Source organism: Gorilla gorilla, chromosome X, assembly GCF_029281585.2.
Source record: "Gorilla gorilla gorilla isolate KB3781 chromosome X, NHGRI_mGorGor1-v2.1_pri, whole genome shotgun sequence".
Taxonomy (NCBI): domain Eukaryota; kingdom Metazoa; phylum Chordata; class Mammalia; order Primates; family Hominidae; genus Gorilla; species Gorilla gorilla.
Window position 1 is genome coordinate 23,278,915 of NC_073247.2, and position 17,976 is coordinate 23,296,890.

Genomic DNA, 17,976 nt, shown 5'->3' on the forward strand with positions numbered 1-17,976 from the left:
CCCCCCAGTCAATTTTGGAGGAGTGGGGATGGCTTTTTGGTAGTAAGCTCTATATAGTTCCATCTCAGCTTATGGAAAATAATTAGAACGGCAGAGTCATAATGTACACTTTTTAACTTCTTCATAACTTATTTTCTTTGTCTCTAAAACAGGCCAAATTATACTGTGCCACTTTGTGTTATATAATGAACGTGAAGTATTTGATTTATAATAACTACTTAAGAGACAACAAACCTTTTCCCTCACCGTCCTGCATAGCCATTCTATTCCTCAGAATATAGGCCATCATAAGACAATAGAATATGTCCCAAAAGACAGATTGGACTGAAATATGCCCCTATAACATATCTGTCTTTTGATTTAATTCTGTTTAAAATTAACAAAAGGGAGTCTGTTATAAAAGCTTCTTTTGAACAAAAAATGCAAATGTTATTTAATGAAAGCGATTATCGTTTAAAAAAAAGAAAAAACAAAACAAAACAAAACCCTGCAACATGACACTCACTTCTCCCTTTAGGGATTCTTTGATATTCCTGTGGATAATTTGTATGCGGAGCCCGCAGTCCTGCAGTGGATTCGGGAAAACATTGCCGAGTGGAAGAACTGTATCATTGTTTCACCTGACGCAGGGGGAGCCAAAAGGTACCTTGCAGGCTACACCTTGCAGATTTCTCCATCTGCTGATTGGTTTTTCCTTTTCCGATGTATTAGATAAGGAAGCATGCTGTAAATTACTTAAAGCTTTATTTTGCTAATGATCAAGTAAGTAGACCGCAGGCTTCACTTCCAGAGCAGAAACCCATCATCTTTGTTAATATTTCATCATTCGGGAAAGAAGAAAATACACACAGAGACACACATACACAATACGTATATATTGGTTTATTTGTTTTCAGCAAAGGGTAGATGTGTTTGAGGTTTTTTTAAGTTATCGTTTTCTGATTATAAAAGTAATGAGCCTAATTGGAAAATAAGTCTTTTAATTAACAGCACTTGGAAATGGTAGCCAAAATAGAACAAATTTTTTTAAAAGAAATCTCTGTACATAGAATACCAAGAAGGAAATATCTGAGACCAAGAAATAAAACAGAGGCGGAAAGCCATGTCCAGGTGGCTTGGGGGATGGGCATCAGATCCAGGAAGAGCCTGGTGGCTTGGGTTTTAATACTCACGTGGAAACCCCCATAAAGAAGGGAGTTAAAGCCAGGCACGGTGATGTATGCCTGTAATCCTAGCACCTTGGGAAGCCGAGGCGGGAGAATCACTTGAGCCCAGGTGCTCCAGGCTGCAGAGAGCTATGATCACACCACTGCACTCTAGCCTGGGTAACAGAGTGAGACCCTGAATCTAAAAAAAAAAAAAAAAAAAAAGAAGAAGAAGAAGAGAAGAGGGCTGAAGGCCAGATTTCTAGCCAAAAGCCAGGGGGAAAGCCCATCTTTACCTCGGCCTTTGGTTTAGGGGAGGAAATAGTCACCTATGAGAAGTCAAACCACGAGCCTGTGCCACATTCAGATGTGGAGTGGAATGCACACGAAAATGTGCTCCAGGCTGCAGAGCCCCTGCAGAGGGAGAATTTCACAATCCTAGCTGCTCGGTGAGTGCTCCCTGCTCAACCTGACCCGATGCCTGATCCAAAGTTAGAAAACCAAGAGAACACAGTCCACGCAAACCCAGCATGTGCAGACAGCAGGGCAGCAGGCAGCCAATACTTGGGGATAAGATAATAATTACTGGACTATCAAATAAGTAAGTTTAAAAGGAAACTGAGGTGAAGGAGAGTTAACAACAACCTGGTCGTAACAGTATGGCAGTGATGAGGCACCCAGTGGTGTGAGAACGTGGTACTGAGTAGCACCTCTGAAGGGCTTCACAGAGATACTCGAGGCATTAACAAGCAATCAGGGTACAGGGTGTTCAGAATCAAGGATGAGCACAATAAGAGAATGCTGCAAGCTGAGGCTTGGTGATCCAATGACCTTGTAGAGCTTTGCAGATGCTATCTGGGAAGAAAAAAGGCTGGGAAGGGAGTTTTATTGTGTAGGTAGAGACATCCATAAGGGAGAAGTAGGAAAGACTTCTACCCCCCAGTCCAGTGAGGAAGCGAGGAAGCTCTAAATGTGCACTAACAGAGGAGTGATGAGAGTGACAAGTGATCAGCCTTTGGAATGTCTGACATCAAAAGCCTGTCCCTCATTTGGCACCCTCATCTGCCTGCAGCCCAGCTGAGGACCTAGGATCTAACACAAAAGCTTAGAAGTAGCCCAGAAAGTTGTCTTAACACTCTTGCAGGGAAACACAGGCCCTGATTCTTAGAAGAGCCTTGTTCATTCTGCTCAAAGCTGCCTTCCAACGGCTTGCTGGGGTTCCCAGCACAGAAGAGAAGGAACGCACCATGCAGCTGGAGATCGGCCTCTGCCAGCAGCAGGAAGTGGCTGTGGCCAGGGAGGAGACACAAATATATAAAAGACGGGAGCAGAAAGTTAACTTGCAAAGACCCTAGATGGGCAGTCATGGGGTGGAGGGCAGCGCTGTGTCACGTAGCCTATTACTGTACGGTGTGTAATGTTCACAAAAATGCCCTTGGCCAAGAGTCAAGGTTGAATGACGCTGAGAGTCCTCTGCAAAAGATTGTGAGCAACATTTTGGAGTCATATCTACTAGAAATGCTTGCAGTTGACTTGGAAACTTCTGCAAGTCACATGGAATCTGCATTCGAATGAGGCAAATGCACTGGCCCAATGGAAGGTTAGAGGCAAAGAATCCAGCCAAAGGGGTACAGGAGCGAGTGTCAGATATAACTGGGTTATAATAACAGCTTTGTTACAGTGTAATTCAAATACGTACAATTGGCCGGGTGTGGTGACTCACACTTGTAACCCCAGCACTTTGGGAGGCCAAGGCAGGTGGATCGCTTGAGGTCAGGAGTTCGAGACCAACCTGGCCAACAGGGTGAAACCCCGTCTCTGCTGAAAATACAAAAATTAGCTGGGCTTGGTGGTGCACGCCTGTAATTCCAGCTATTCAGGAAGCTGAGGCAGGAGAATCACTTGAACCTGGGAGGTGGAGGTTGCAGTGAGCCGAGATCACGCCACTGCACTCCAGCGTGGGTGACAGGGCGAGAGTCCGTCTCAAAAAAGAAAAAGAAAATACCAAAAAACCCCAAATACGTACAGTTTACCCATTTAAAGTGTACAGTTCAGCAGTGTTTTGCATATTCAGAGATTTGTGCAACCATCACTATCTAATTCCAGAGCATTTTTATCACCCCAAAAAGAAACCCTGTACCCATTAGCAGTCACTCCCCATTTACTTCCCCCCACCTTATCCCTGGCAGCCAGGAATCTACTTTCTATCTTTATGGGGTTATCTTTTGGAGACTTTGTATATCAATTGGTAGTATAGAACGTGGCCTTTGTGTCTGGCAGACCTTTGTAAACCAGAAAATGTTATTTTGGCAGCTACTCAGCCCAAAGAATAGTAGATTCCACAAATTTGTATGACCATCTTTCTTTCCTCCCCCAACCTTGTTTTTATATACATAGTCTAAGAATATCATACATGCTCTTAGCAGAAATTCAGACAGTGCAAAAGTGTCCCGTCCCTGTTCTTTAAATGCCACCATTATTTCCAGTGTCAGAATTGTGTTATTTAAGCGTATATCTGCCTATTTATTTCACGCAAATGGCAATGTGATGTACACAGTTCTTCACTGTGCTTTTCTGAAAAACTCACTTGCTGTATCTTAACAATGATTCCATAGTTGTGTTGTGCAGCTGTGCAATATTCCACATGCACAGCTCCTATGTACCACAGCTCCTATGTGTGCATGTACCAGAGCTCCTATGACCAGTCAGGCCCCCTCTTACCCATTTGTAGGTGCCGTTGTTTGCACTCGTAAATGCAGTTGTGAAGCAATATCGTTGCTTTGACATTTTGTACACGTGTGCTAGTAGGATACATTCCTAGAAGTGGAATTGCTGAGTCAAAAGGCATGAGCCATTTTAGGTTTGATGGGCAGTGCCAAAATACGGTCTTTTCCAAAAAATATACCAGTTGACATTCCATCATATATGGATGCCAGTGACTTTCTACACAGCCTTGCTCACACAGTGGGTTATCAGGCAGTTTACTTCCAGATCAGGTAGGTGATCTATGGCATCCTCTTCCTGCGAGCTCAGGTTGCTGTGGGTGAGGGTAGTGCCCTCACCAGGGTATGTTGATTTTCCATGAGAGGGGTCTCTATTCAAATCTTTTGCGTATTGTTCTCTTGGCTGGGACCTTTCTTGTGGATTGTCTACAGTTTTGCATAGACAAGAGATCACAGTTGTTTCTCATGTGTGTTGCAAATATTTCTCCAAGTTTTTTCATTTCTTCTCCTATTTTGTATTTTTATTCTCTGCAGGACTTTAAAAACCTTCTTACGTAGTCATATTTATTTTTTCTTCACATTATGGCTTCTGAGTTTATGTAGGAGTCATCCTTCTCTTAAAATTTGTCTTCTCCCATGATTCTGTATTTTTTTTTCTTTTTTAATGTCCCAAGTTTACTTCCATCTGAAATTTATTTTGGAATTAAGAGTGAAATAAGAATCCAGCCCCCCCCTCTACTGTCTAGTTTTTCCAAAACTATTTATTAAATAATCCACCTCTATTGATTTGAAATGGCATCTTTCATCATATACAGAGTTCCCCATTTCAAATAGATAGCTATTTGCCAACTCCTACTTTTAAAAAAAATGCAGAATAAAGTAAACAGAGTAAATGGCTGGGGTTGAGATGCTGTTTTGTTTTGTTCAGACCTCCTTTCAAGCAGTCTGCACTCAATCACCCCTGCTCCCTCTGCCAGGAAAATCAAGCTTTTTAGGGAAGTACATTTCAGAATTTTGGTCACCTCCTTTCTCTTTTCCAAGTGTTTCTGCTACACATTATTGTCATCCTCATATTCTAGCCCCCAGCTGACAGTCTCCTCAGAACAGCCTTGCGGGTAATACATGACATATGCAGTTGACATTATCTGTGACTTCTTTGCTTGATGCAAAAGGTCATAGTTAGCAAAATAAAATACTGTAAATTTCTGTCTGACCAATTGGAGCTTGTTGCTTTAGAAAAAGCTTTGAAGCTTGACTCGTTCCAGGTAAAACTGAATGTTGCCACAGGAGGTCACTCTTGGGTAGGCTTTGTAGCTTGGTTGGGTTGACCACGGAAAAAAAATTAAACCTAAGAAACCTACCTACCACTGCTGAGATAGCAAATGTCAACCTAAAAGTGGTATGAGAAGAGGGTAAAACTAGATAACTCAGGTTTAACTTTTTTTCTGATTACATAATCTTTGAAGATGCTCTATAGGAAATTTGGAAAGTAGAAAGAAGAAAATCTTAACACTTTATATCTCGACCAGTGATACCACTATGAATAATTTGGTGTACTATGTATCTGTCTCTCCTGGGGGAGCTGATATGGCACATGCACCCACAGAGAAAAGATTGTAAATATGTGCCCAGAAGAAATCCAAAACTGTATGTATATAATTTTCGTTCTGTCTTTTTCTGCCTAAGATTTCAGTGTGGTACGTTGTGTCAACATCATTTGTTAGGAGTATGTATTAGGTCTCCATGATATACAAGGAAAAGAAGAGTTACCTATAGCTTTTTCAGGAAATCATAGTGTTCTAACAACCCAGGAAGCTGTTTGCAGGGGTATTTTCTCTTATCGTCTTCTTCTGACATTACCATTGGATACCTTTTAGTGGCTAGGGCTCCCCACTCAAGTGAGATGTCTGTGTCCCCCACTGCCAAGAACCACAGAGCTCACCTTCTTTCCCAGTCCCACTTCCATGCCTACCCTGCTGTCTGCTTGTGAGCAGGCTCGTGAGAACAGGCGCCACCTGGCAGAGAGATGAAAACAGGTTCTGCTTCAACTTCTCCGGTATAGAACTTCCACCACAAAGGGCAGTGCTTCCCAGTGCTGGGCTGTGGATTGGTATCCTGTCATGCTCAAATCTGCCTAGTCGTTACCAAATAAGCAGACGGTAATGTATGTGGACATTTTGTGCAAGGTGTTCATGTGTCTTGGGAAAACCTGTCTCATGTTCCCAGAAAGTAGCTTTCCTTACCTGGAGTTTAAGTGGCTTTTATGACATTGGCATGTAGATAGTAGAACTGTACGTGTTTTTTTGTTTGTTTGTTTTTTGAGATGGAGTCTCGCTCAGTCGCCCAGGCTGGAGTGCAATGGCGTGATCTTGGCTCACTGCAACCTCCACCTCCCGGGATCAAGCGATTCTCCCACCTCAGCCTCCCAAGTAGCTGGGGTTACAGGCACCCACCATCATGCCCGGCTACTTTTTGTATTTTTGTAGAGATGGAGTTTCACCATGTTGGCCAGGCTCATCTTGAACTCCTAACCTCAGGTGATCCACCCACCTCGGCCTCCCAAAGTGCTGGGATTACAGCTGTGAGCCACCGTGCCCGGCTGAACTGTAGGTGTTTTAAGGTGATGATGGAGCAAAATTTTTGTTGGCCTTTAATTTTTTTTAATTAAATCTTTAAGTAAGGAAACTGTTGACAGCTACACAAGTTTGCAAAGAAAGGGTATCTGCTAGGGCTACTGTGGTTTTGGTTGCATCCTGAAGAATGAGTATTTTAAGGGTAGGATGAGAGTTTTAAGGATAGGAGAAGCATGGACCTCAATATAGTAATGATTCCCTTTGCTTCAAGGACGTTGATGTCTTATTCTCTTATCTCACAGTCTCTGTGTTTAACTGGAAAGTTTGGTCCCTTTTCTTTTATGATAATTGACATATTTGGATTTATGACCACCACCTTACTGTGTGTTTTTTTTGTTTTTGAGACAGAGTCTTGCTCTGTTGCCCAGGCTGGAGTGTAGTGGCGCAATCACAGCTCACTGCAGCCCCCGATCTCCCAGGCTCAATTAATCCTGCCACCTTAGCCTCCCGAGTAGCTGGAACTAAAGGAGCATGCCACCATGCCTGGCTAATTTTTGTATTTTTTGTAGAGACGGGGTTTTACTATGTTGCCCAGGCTGGTCTCCAACTCCTGGGCTCAAGCGATCTGCCTGCCTCGGCCTCCCAAAATGCTGGGATTATAGGTGTGAGCCACCATGCTTAGCTACTATATGCTTTAGTTTTTCCTTCTCCACAAAGTAGACATTATTATTATTTTGGTTTTGTACAATCAACATTTGTTTAGATTTGTCCACATATTGATCAATATCTTTGCTTACCTTTCTCTGCCCTTGCCCCCCACCACATCTCAATGTATCTGTGGTGATTTTCCTTTTGCTTAAGTTGCATTCTTTAAGTGGTTATATGTTAGAAATAAATTCTCAGGTTGTATAGTTTGGCTGAAACTATCTTTATTTTGCTCTCCTTCTGGAAAGGCAGTTTTGCTGAGTATAGAGTCCTAGCTTGATAGTTATTTTCTCATATCACATTGAAGATATGACTCCATAACTTCTGGCTTCCATTGGGGAAGTTGAGGACTTGGCCATCCTTACTAGGTGACTTGTCTTTATTCTTTGTCTCTTTTAAGCTTTCTTGGTCTTCTATAGTTTTGTTAAGATTGTCTGGGAATTCATTTGTTGGGTTTACTGGATCTGAGGATCCTCGGATCCAATAAACCCAACAAATCATCAGGAAACAGTTGTCAGAAGACATCATTGGTCCTGTGTTTCCTACGGAAATAAAAAACAATAAATATTGCACTGAATGTTTGTGGTTTGGTGTCCCTGAATAATAAAGAAGGAACATATTTGCAAAAAGTTGCATACGGTTTTTTTATGCAGAATTTTGTCAGAAGACAATGGTGCTGCCATGTTTTTCTTTGGGTGCAAATGTACATTGCTAAGATTTTTTTAAGATGGCATGTGCTTTGAAAAGAGGATATTGCATTTTTAAGAGTTTAAAAATCTTATGAGTGAGAAATATTAAAAAATCTTATTTTCACCTCTTTACAAGAAATAAAAGATGTTCCTCATAAAAAAAAAAAAAGGAAATATTAGCCGAATAGGTTATACAGAGTTACCATATGACCCAGCAATTCCACTCTGAGGTATATTCCCCAAAGACTTGAAGACAGGGACTCAAACAGATACTTATACACCAGTGTTCATAGCGGCAGTATTCAGTATAGCCAAAAGGTGGAACCAACCTGAGTGGCCATGAACAGATGAATGGATGAACGCAATGCGCTGTATCCACCCAATGGAATGTTATTCAGACTTAAAGAGAGATGAAGTACTCATCTATGCAGCCGTGTGGATGAACTATGAACAGTTTATGCTAATTGAAAGAGGCCAGACACAAAAATGCACGTATTTTATGATTCCATTTATACAAAAAGAAGTTCAGAATAGGTAAATCCATAGAGACAGAAAATAGATTCATGCTTGGCAGGGCCTGGGGGGAGGGGAGAATAGGGAGTGCCTGCTTAAGGGGTGTGGGGTTTCCTTTTGATATCATGAAATGTTCTGGAACTAGATAGAGATAATAGTTGTGCAATGTTGTGAATGTACTTGATGCCATTGAATTAATACACTTTCAAATGGCTCCAAGGATAAATTCTGTGTTATGTATATTTTACCACAATTGAAAAGAAACACTGGCTGGGCACAGTGGCTCATGTCTGTAATCCCAGCACTTTGGGAAGCTGAGGTGGGCGGATCACCTGAGGTCAGGAGTTCGAGACCAGCCTGGCCAACATGGAGAAACCCTGTCTCTACTAAAAATACAAAATTAGCCGGGAGTGGTGGTTCATGCCTATCACCCCAGCTACTCAGGAGGCCGAGGCAGGAGAATCACTTGAACCCAGGAGGCAGAGGTTGCAGTGAGCCGAGATTGTGCCATTGCACTCCAGCCTGGTCAACAAGAGTGAAACTCTGTCTCAAAAAAAAAAAAGAAAAGAAAGACTGGTTGTGTTGTGAAAATCCTCAGAAATAGGGAGGGGAGCCTGGAGCACCTAACTGCCCTTCCCACTGCCTTCTCAGCCCCAGAGAGTGTCCCCTCTGTCCTTCATCAGAGCACGCGAGGAGCTCCATTCCTGGTCGTCATCTGAGGATGACACAATGAGTAGGACTAGGATTTTAAAACTAGTGTGTGGAGGTTATATCCTCCATGTACTGCGTCTTAAGTTGGGCTATGTATGTATTGGTCCCCAAAGCATTTTTTCAGCTAAATTGCATAATGACTGTTATTTTAAAAACTGGAAAAGGAAAATCCTAATGTTACATTATACCTGTGGCATTGTCTTGAAATAAGTTTCACCATTTAAATCCACTCTTCACAGGAAAATCTGAAATGCCTCAGGCTCACCAACAAGCGAGGCCTGCCCACTTTCTCTTCCTGTTGGCAGCTCAGCTCCTCCTGAGCTAGTGATTTTTTTTTTTAAAGAGATGGGATCTTGCTATGTTGTCCAGGCTGTATTCGAACTCAGACGCAAGCCATCCTTCTACCTGAGACTCCTGAGTAGCTGGGCCTACAGGCACGATGCCATGCCTGGCACCATTGATGTCTGAGCATTTGCCTTAGATGAGCAGAGGAGCTGGACTCACAGTTTAAAGTCTCCTTAGACCTTGAATGCAATGAAGCTCATCCTGACTAGCCTACATATTAGATGGCTGTATTAACCAGGACTTTTGTCACCACTATCTGTGCCACAAACTGGGCAAATAGTAGTTCCTAAATAACTTACTTTAAGTTGTACCTGTCATGGTTTTAAAATGCTACCCACAAATACTAACAAATTGAATATCAAATTCTTATCCAGTAGTTTTATCCAGTGGCCGGGGTGCCCTGACGGTCATTCCTAGCTGCCCCAATTGCAAGGTCCGCCATTAGCACATTTCTCCCTGTGGATTGCTAAGTGCCTGCCCCAGACCATGCCTGGGCTGATCAAGAGAGGCCTGATTCTTGCATCATCTCGAGTATGGTTGCCTGCTACATTCCTAAAATACAACTTTAAAGAAGAGATCTCTAGTTGACTGTATGAACATGTTCATTTGTGCCTTTGCCAGGGTTACATCAATTGCAGACAGGTTGAATGTGGAATTTGCCTTGATCCACAAAGAGAGGAAGAAGGCGAATGAAGTGGACCGGATGGTCCTGGTGGGCGACGTGAAGGACCGTGTGGCCATCCTCGTGGATGACATGGCTGACACATGCGGCACCATCTGCCATGCTGCGGACAAGTACGCAGGGCGGTGGGGAAAGCATTAGGACTTCTCACTAGGAAAGGGAAACACATCAGCTTTTAGAAATTGGGCTCTTTTTTCCTGATTATTGCCGGTCTTGGCAGTGGAGTTTTAGACCAAAGGAGATTCTAGGCCCTTTTATCTTTATACTTCTTTCTCTGGTAGAAAAGAAAGCATGGGCCTTTTCATTTTCCAGGGTGAGCTTGTAGTGTACCTGAAAAAAGGTCAAAGAAGGTGCTTCCCTTTGCACTGAGCACGACAGGAAAGATGGTTTTTCGGGCTTCTTCAGGCCCTAGCTTCCTTCCATTTGGCTTTCGTGCCAGCCTTCTCAGCCACATGGGTGTCTGGAGGATTTGTAGAGCTGCTGCCCAGTATGGAAGCCCCCACCCAGCCACATGTGGCCGTGGAGCTCTTGGAATATGGCCAGTCTGACTTGAGATGTGCTGAGAGTGTAAAAAGGCCACTAGGTTTTGGAGACTTAATATGAAACAATGAATATATATCTCATTTACATATATGTTTTTATGTTGATTACACATCAAAACAATGATGTTTGGCTATATTGGTTTAAACAGGTGGTTCTCAACCAGGAGTGATTTTGCTCCCTGGGAGACATGTGGCAATGTCTAGAGACATTTTTTGTTGTCACGGCTGAGGGGTGGGTTGTCGTTAGTGGGTAGAGGCCAGGGATGCTGTTGAATTTTCCCATAATGCGTAGGACAGCCCCCGTGACAAAGAATTATCCTGGCTCAAGTGCCAAGGTTGATAGTCCCCGATTTAATGGAATACAAAGTGTTTTGCTCATGCTTGAGTGATCCTATCTTAGGTTAATAAATGTGAGTGAAATTTGTTGCATTTTTCTTTTACGGAGCACACTTTTTGCTTTTACCATTCATACTAGGGGAGAGTATTCCAAGAATATTTGCATACCCTTAATTTTTATCTTCTGCTGTTCTACAGGCTGCTGTCAGCTGGAGCCACCAAAGTGTATGCTATCCTTACCCATGGGATCTTCTCTGGACCAGCTATTTCCAGAATAAATAATGCCGCCTTTGAGGCTGTTGTCGTCACAAACACAATTCCGCAAGAGGACAAAATGAAACACTGCACCAAGATTCAGGTACTGTCTATACACCAAAGGCAGCCAAGCAGCCAGGCACCTACTTTAGATCCTTAAAAATAGCATCATGTCTTTTGTGTGTGTGGCTCCTTGCTAAGGCACATGCTAGGCAGAGGCGGCAGCTTCTCATGACGGCAGGATATAAATCATATTAGATCCCTGAAAAAGGTCAGGACCAGCAGAGTTCAACGTTCGCTATTTAGAAATAGAGAGTGAAGAAAATCACAATAGAAAAACAGTCAGAAACGGGTTGTGCTAAAGCTAAACTTAGAATTATCATATGATCCAATAATTCCACCCCTAGATATGTGCCCCCCAAATTTGGAAACATATTCAAACAGAAACTTGTACAGACATGTTCATAGCAGCACTATTCACAATAACCAAAAGGTAGAACCACCCAATGGCCATCAACGGACAAACAGATGGCCAAAGTGTGGTCTATTGCTACGATGGAATATTATTCAGCCTTTAAAGGGAAAGAAATCCTGACACATGCTACAGCATGGATGAACCTTGAAAACATCGTGCTAAGTGAAAAAAGCCAGATGCAAAAGGAGGAATATTGTGTTTCCGCTTCTAGGAGGTACCTGAGATTGGAAAATTCATAGAGACAAAGTAGAATGGTGGCTATCAGGGTCTGGGGGTGGGGGGGCAGTGGGACGTTATCTATCATTTAATGACTATATAGTTTTTGTTTGGGATGATGAAAACAGTTTGGAAATAAATAATGGTGATAGTTTCACACATTAGGAATGTAATTAATGCCAATAAATTGTATACTTAAAAATGGTTAAAATGGCAAATTTGATGTTATATATGTAAATTTTCAACTGATAAGAACAGACACTATACTTGATCTTAGATAGATAAATAGATAGATACATAGATAGATACATACACACTCACACAGTGAAAAAATGGGGGTGGGAGCAGCAGGCTGAGCTGAGGATCTTCAGAGCTTTGCTCCTTCCCGTCCCTGCTGATTGGATGCCGACGGGCCAGCAGAGAGCTGGTAATCATATAGATAGCAATTGGCCTGAAATAAGTCAAAAGGGTTTGAGGCCCATTTTGCCTCTATGTCGCTGTGAACCTTGGCAAGTCATTTCATTGCTCCAAAGCCTCAGCTCCCATCAGCGTAGCATGAAGGTGCATCACAGTGATCTGCTTCATGATTTCTGATTCCTCAGAGAGAAAAGCAATTTGCTTGACACAAAGCAGTAAGTCTGGAAATGGTCAGAATAGTGATGTCATATATTTTCATGCCTGATTAGCAGTAGTTTAGGATGGGAGTTGGCACACTATGGCTCGCAAGTGAAATCCAGCCTGTCATCTGTTTCTGCAAATTTTTATCAGAGCACAGCCACGTCCATTCATATATGTATTGCCCGTGGCTGCTTTCACGCTACAATGGGCAAGTTCAGTATTTGTGACAGAGACCCTCTGGCTTCCACAGTCAAATATGTTAACTGTTTGGTCCTCTACAGTTTGCTGACCCCTGAGTTAGATGATCACAGTTGTGCTCTTAAATGATGCAGTCACCGCCTTTTCAGAAACAGAAAGAAAAACCTTCCGTATAATGATTAAAGTTAATTTAAAACAACAAATGCCCCTGGAAAAGGATGTCTCTGGTTAACAGTATCCCTGAAAAGCCTTCTGTCTCTGCATTGAAAATCTCCCTTCCAGGATCCCATATGGGTCTGGTTCAACGGGTTGTAATTTGAAGACATACCCCAAAGCTGTCTGTCCTCTCAAAAGTGTGGGAAGTTTTGATAGCAACACATCATGTATGCTGCAGAAATTGTTTCTCAGCTTTCCAGCTTTTCAATTTTTAAAGAACTCTAACTAAGATGTCCTGCTTCCCTTCTCCCTTTGTTTTTCTCATTGGCATTTAGGTCATTGACATTTCCATGATCTTGGCCGAAGCAATCCGAAGGACACACAATGGGGAATCCGTGTCCTACCTGTTCAGCCATGTCCCGCTATAAATCCAGAATGGGAAGTGTCCAGCAAGCCTACTCTGACTTCTGACTTGTTTTTGTTTTCTGGATTTTTAGCTGTAGGTATTCAGCAATGATAGGTTAATCACTGGCAAAAGCATCAGATCTTTGTATATGCTAAGATTTATTGTTTCCCCTTCTAAAGCTCAAGATCATTTCTTTCCAGTTTTTGGGGAAATGGTGGTGGTTATTTGGTCTTTAAGTGAACTGTCTTAAATGAGAAACGTTTTGTCATTTTGACTTTTAACAGGTACAGGTGATCTCTTCCTTTGTTCTTTCAGTACTTTGAGGCGACAACTTTCAAGTATATAATTTCATTGTGGAAGTCATAGTTTATATATTTCGAGGTTGCCAAAGGTGACTTCAGATTAAAGCCTTCTGTGTAAATATATACTGATAATGCCTATGGACATTTGGGTAAAACCCTGTATAGAATTAATTATCCTTTTACTTTGGAGTGAACCTTGGAAAATTTATAATTATAATACCATGGATTTTGAATTTTTCTTTTCTTTTTTTTTTTTGGATAACTCAGTTTCAGATAAACCATCTTGGTTATTGTGCTTAATTTGGACCAAATTTTATTTAGCTTAATATGGACACTGACACATTTTGGGGGGTATACATTAGACATATCAGAGCAGTGTATTTCTGGATCATTTTTAAAATTACCTCTTCTAAAACATAACTGTCACTTACCTGAAATGCTGCATCCTAAAATTCCAAAATTATATTGAGCAATCGCCAAGGCCTAAAGCCAACTGACTTAAAGGTAATCATTTCAGCTAAGATTAAATTTAAAGCCTAAGAATGTATAGAGCTAGTTTTAAAATAATGATCTCAGATTTTTAAAAAGGATATAGGAACCTGCATTGTCATTCTCTGAATTAAGAACTGATGGTTTCTATCATTATTTAGCCCCACCTTTGTATTTTAAAATCCTTCAGAATACATTTATGAGCCAATGCGACTGGACTTAGCCACACACAATGAAAATTCAGACCTTGACTATTTGGTGTTTCCAGTTCACAAAGGTGATGAAGACTGTCTTCGGAGCAGCTTAATCCCAAAATTTGTACATTTCTTGCTGCTCCTGGCGTGGAAACTTAAGTGAGACCACCAAATACATTGGTCCTGTCCAATTCTACTGAATGGGGGTGGACCTAGCATTTATCTGGCCAAAAGCAGGAGCCAGAGAAATATGAATATACCAAAGTTGTTTAGCCTCCAACTTAAATTACATTAGTCAACTTATAGATATTCATATGATCACTTTTCTTTTTAGATACTACATCAACTAGATTCAGGAGTATATCATTTGCAGTGCTTGTATTGGTTTAAAATGTAAGATTTTAAGATCCTCTAACACTGTACTAAAACATTTCAATAAAATCATTCTGACTGCTTTCATAGTTTGTATGTATCATTGTGGAGTAATATGTTTTGACGGAGTGATGTGTTGCAGTACCTGAAAAATGTTTGCTACTTTACGATTATAGGCCAGCATACAAAATTACAGAAAAGCCAGAAGTTAATTGATGTCAGCTGTTTTCCATTTTGAAGGTGTTTCTTCCTGAAGAACTTACCAGCAATCTCCTTTCCTCAAAGCATAACAGCTGTGCCACATAAGGTGTCCACGTTGTTAATTCCACATGTTTCCTATAAAATTAAAGATGGTACAGTGTGTTCACGCATCAGAGTAGTGATGTTCAATATCCATCTATTGGAGCAAACCAAACTTAAATGTAGGCTGCATAAAACTTGTTCATATTCATTGATTTCAGAAGCACCGAGAAGGATTCCTGTCCCCATAGAACAGCCTGTTCAGTGATACTTCAAACTACTCTCGTGAGCGCAAAGTCAAGTCATAATTACGTTCCCCTGGTGAAGCTTAGCTGTAAAGTATGTGTAACACTAAGAATGGCAACATGCTGTCTTGAAGTCACAGTGAAATATGAAGAATTACATCCAGGTCCATCTGAGAAAAGAGGTGATCACAGTGTGAGAGAACATGATAGAATGTATTAGAAAGGAGGGAAGTGAAGGAGAAGTGAAAGCCAAAGACACTTTATCAGCTTTACAATTGCACTTAATAATGCTGCCACACCTCTTCAGAGACGTTTCATTTCCTATGGCATGTCCTATCTAATCCCCTAGCTGAACTACAGGGGACAGGGAAGTAGTGAAGGGAAAGATGGAGTACTAAGGCATGCAGAGGTTGGAATCACACTGGGGATACCAGGAAGGGCTCGGTGATCACCATTAGACGGTTCATGTCGGAATTTTCCAGAACCCTATGGTGTGTTCCAATGTGGACTGACGCAGGACAGCAGAGGGTGTTTGGTACATGATGTGTTTGAGCAAGGATGTCCCAGGGAAGATGGGAGTTAGGGGCTGAAACATACTCAGCTATCCTGTATCTAAATTGCGTGAAATCAACAGGGCTCCTCCTTCTCATTACCAATATTTATCTTCCTGATTTATCTCCCTGTGCCCCAGGAACACATCCCTCCACCTTTTTTCTGCCCCTGCTTTCCAAGATCACATCCTGGGTGGTTTCCTTTATTGCAGTCTTTGAGCTCTGTTTCCTATTCTGAAAGCATAATGCCCAGGAACACAGACTTCACCACTTACCGGAGTTTAAAAACCAACAGCAACAACGACCTTGGGCTGGTTGCTTAACCCCTATGCCTCAGTTTCCTTACATGTGAGATGGGGATAATAAATGAGACGTTATGTGTAAAGTGTTTAGAATTGCTTGGTTTGTACATTAACTTCAGTTTTTAGAGTGAGCCTCCTGAAACTCCCCTAGAAAGAATGTAAGGTATGAAGAGGCAAGATTTTCATGCATTTTCTAGGTGTTAATCCTAGAGGGGAACACACTGCCCTCCTGCCATTTTAGAAGGGCTACATTGTCTTGGCATGTGACTGCCTCAGTGAAGGGTAGCATTTAGGTGACAAATAGTTGCATGTTAAAAAAAAAAAAAAAAAAACTTGATTATGCTGAAAGTAGTGGTTCTACCAGCATGTCCCGTGGTTCCAGCGCTGGTTTTGCCCACCACATTAACATTTTTTTCGCCCGAGGGCCAGCACTACCAAGTAGAATATGCATATGCTTTTAAGGCTATTAACCTGGGTGGCCTTACATCAGTATTTGTCAGAGGAAAAGACTGCTGTAATTATCATACAGAAGAAATGCTTGACAAATTATCGGATTCCAGCACAGTGACTCACTTACTCAAAATAACTGAAAACATTGGCTGTCACTGTGATGACCGGAATGACAGAGGTACAGAGGGCACGCTATGGGGCAGCTAACTGGAAATACAAGTATGGCTATGAGATTCCTGTGGACATTCTGTGTAGAATTGCTGATACTACTCAGAATGCTACAATGAGGTCTCTTGGTTGTTGTATGATTTTCATTGGTATAGATGAAGAACAAGGCCCTCAGGTGTGAAAGTATGATCCTGCAGGTTACTGCTGTGATTTAAAGCCACTGCAGCAGGAGTTAAACAAACTGAGTTAACCAGCTTCCTTGAAAAAAAAAAAGTGGGCCGGGTGCGGTGGCTCACGCCTGTAATCCCAGCACTTTGGGAGGCCGAAGCGGGTGGATCACGAGGTCAGGAGATCGAGACCATCCTGGCTAACACGGTGAAACCCAGTCTCTACTAAAATTACAAAAAATTAGCCGGGCGAGGTGGCGGGCGCCTGTAGTCCCAACTACTCTGGAGGCTGAGGCAGGAGAAGGGCGTGAACCCGGGGGGCGGAGCCTGCAGTGAGCCGAGATCGCGCCACTGCACTCCAGCCTGGGCGACAGAGCGAGACTCCGTCTCAAAAAAAAAAAAAAAAAAAGTGAAAAAGAAATTGGATTGGACATTTGAACAGACAGTGGAAACTGCAATTACATGCCTGTCTACTGTTCTATCAATTGATTTCAAACCTTCAGAAATAGAAGTTGGAGTAGTGACAGTTGAAAATCCTAAAGTCGGGATTCTTACAGAAGCAGAGATCGATGCACTCACATTATTGTTAGTTTACCAAATCCATGATGCCACTTACCTGTGTGTTTGGTAACAAAAAACCAACATTATGGAGGTCCCTGGATTGAAAAAGGAGCCTCTCCCACTCCTACTACTGAAGTGATTGGGATTCTATAAATAAAAACAATGCTTTTGGTATCTCAGCATTTTAGGAGGCCAAGGCAGGTGCATCACCTGAGATCAGGAGTTCGAGACCAGCCTGGCCAACATAGTGAAACCCCATCTCTACTAAAAAATACAAAAATTAGTCAGGCATGGTGGCGCATGCCTGTAATCCCAGCCACTTGGAGGCTGAGGCATGAGAATCACTTGAACCTGGGAGGCAGAGGTTGCAGTGAGCCATGATCACACCACTGCACTCCATCCTGGGCAACAGAGCAAGACTGTCTCAAACAACAACAACAACAACAACTTTCAGCTGAGTGCCGTGGTGCATTCTTGTAATCCCAGCTACACAGAAGGCTGAGGCAGTAGGATTGCTTGAGCCCAGGAATATGAGACTGGCCTGGGCAACATAGAGAAACCCCGTCTCTTAAAAACAACAACAATACTTCCAGTGGGCTGTAGAAACAACAGGTAGGAATGAATGTCATGTGATTATAGAGATGGTA

General features: G+C 42.1%; 1 protein-coding gene and 1 pseudogene across 1 annotated transcript in view; both read left to right on the forward strand.

Annotated features, from left to right (window-relative positions):
* PRPS2 (phosphoribosyl pyrophosphate synthetase 2) overlaps positions 1-14,732 on the forward strand; it is a 33,510-nt gene extending 18,778 nt beyond the window's left edge. Inside the window, exons 4-7 of the mRNA XM_019019570.4 lie at positions 518-642; positions 10,026-10,199; positions 11,163-11,322; positions 13,218-14,732. Of these exons, the coding sequence (XP_018875115.1) occupies positions 518-642; positions 10,026-10,199; positions 11,163-11,322; positions 13,218-13,310 (552 nt within the window). The 3' untranslated portion in view covers positions 13,311-14,732. The remainder of the gene's footprint in view (positions 1-517; positions 643-10,025; positions 10,200-11,162; positions 11,323-13,217) is intronic.
* Positions 14,733-16,333: 1,601 nt separating this feature from the next.
* On the forward strand, positions 16,334-17,399 carry LOC101154606 (proteasome subunit alpha type-6-like; annotated as a pseudogene).
* Positions 17,400-17,976: the final 577 nt, after the last annotated feature.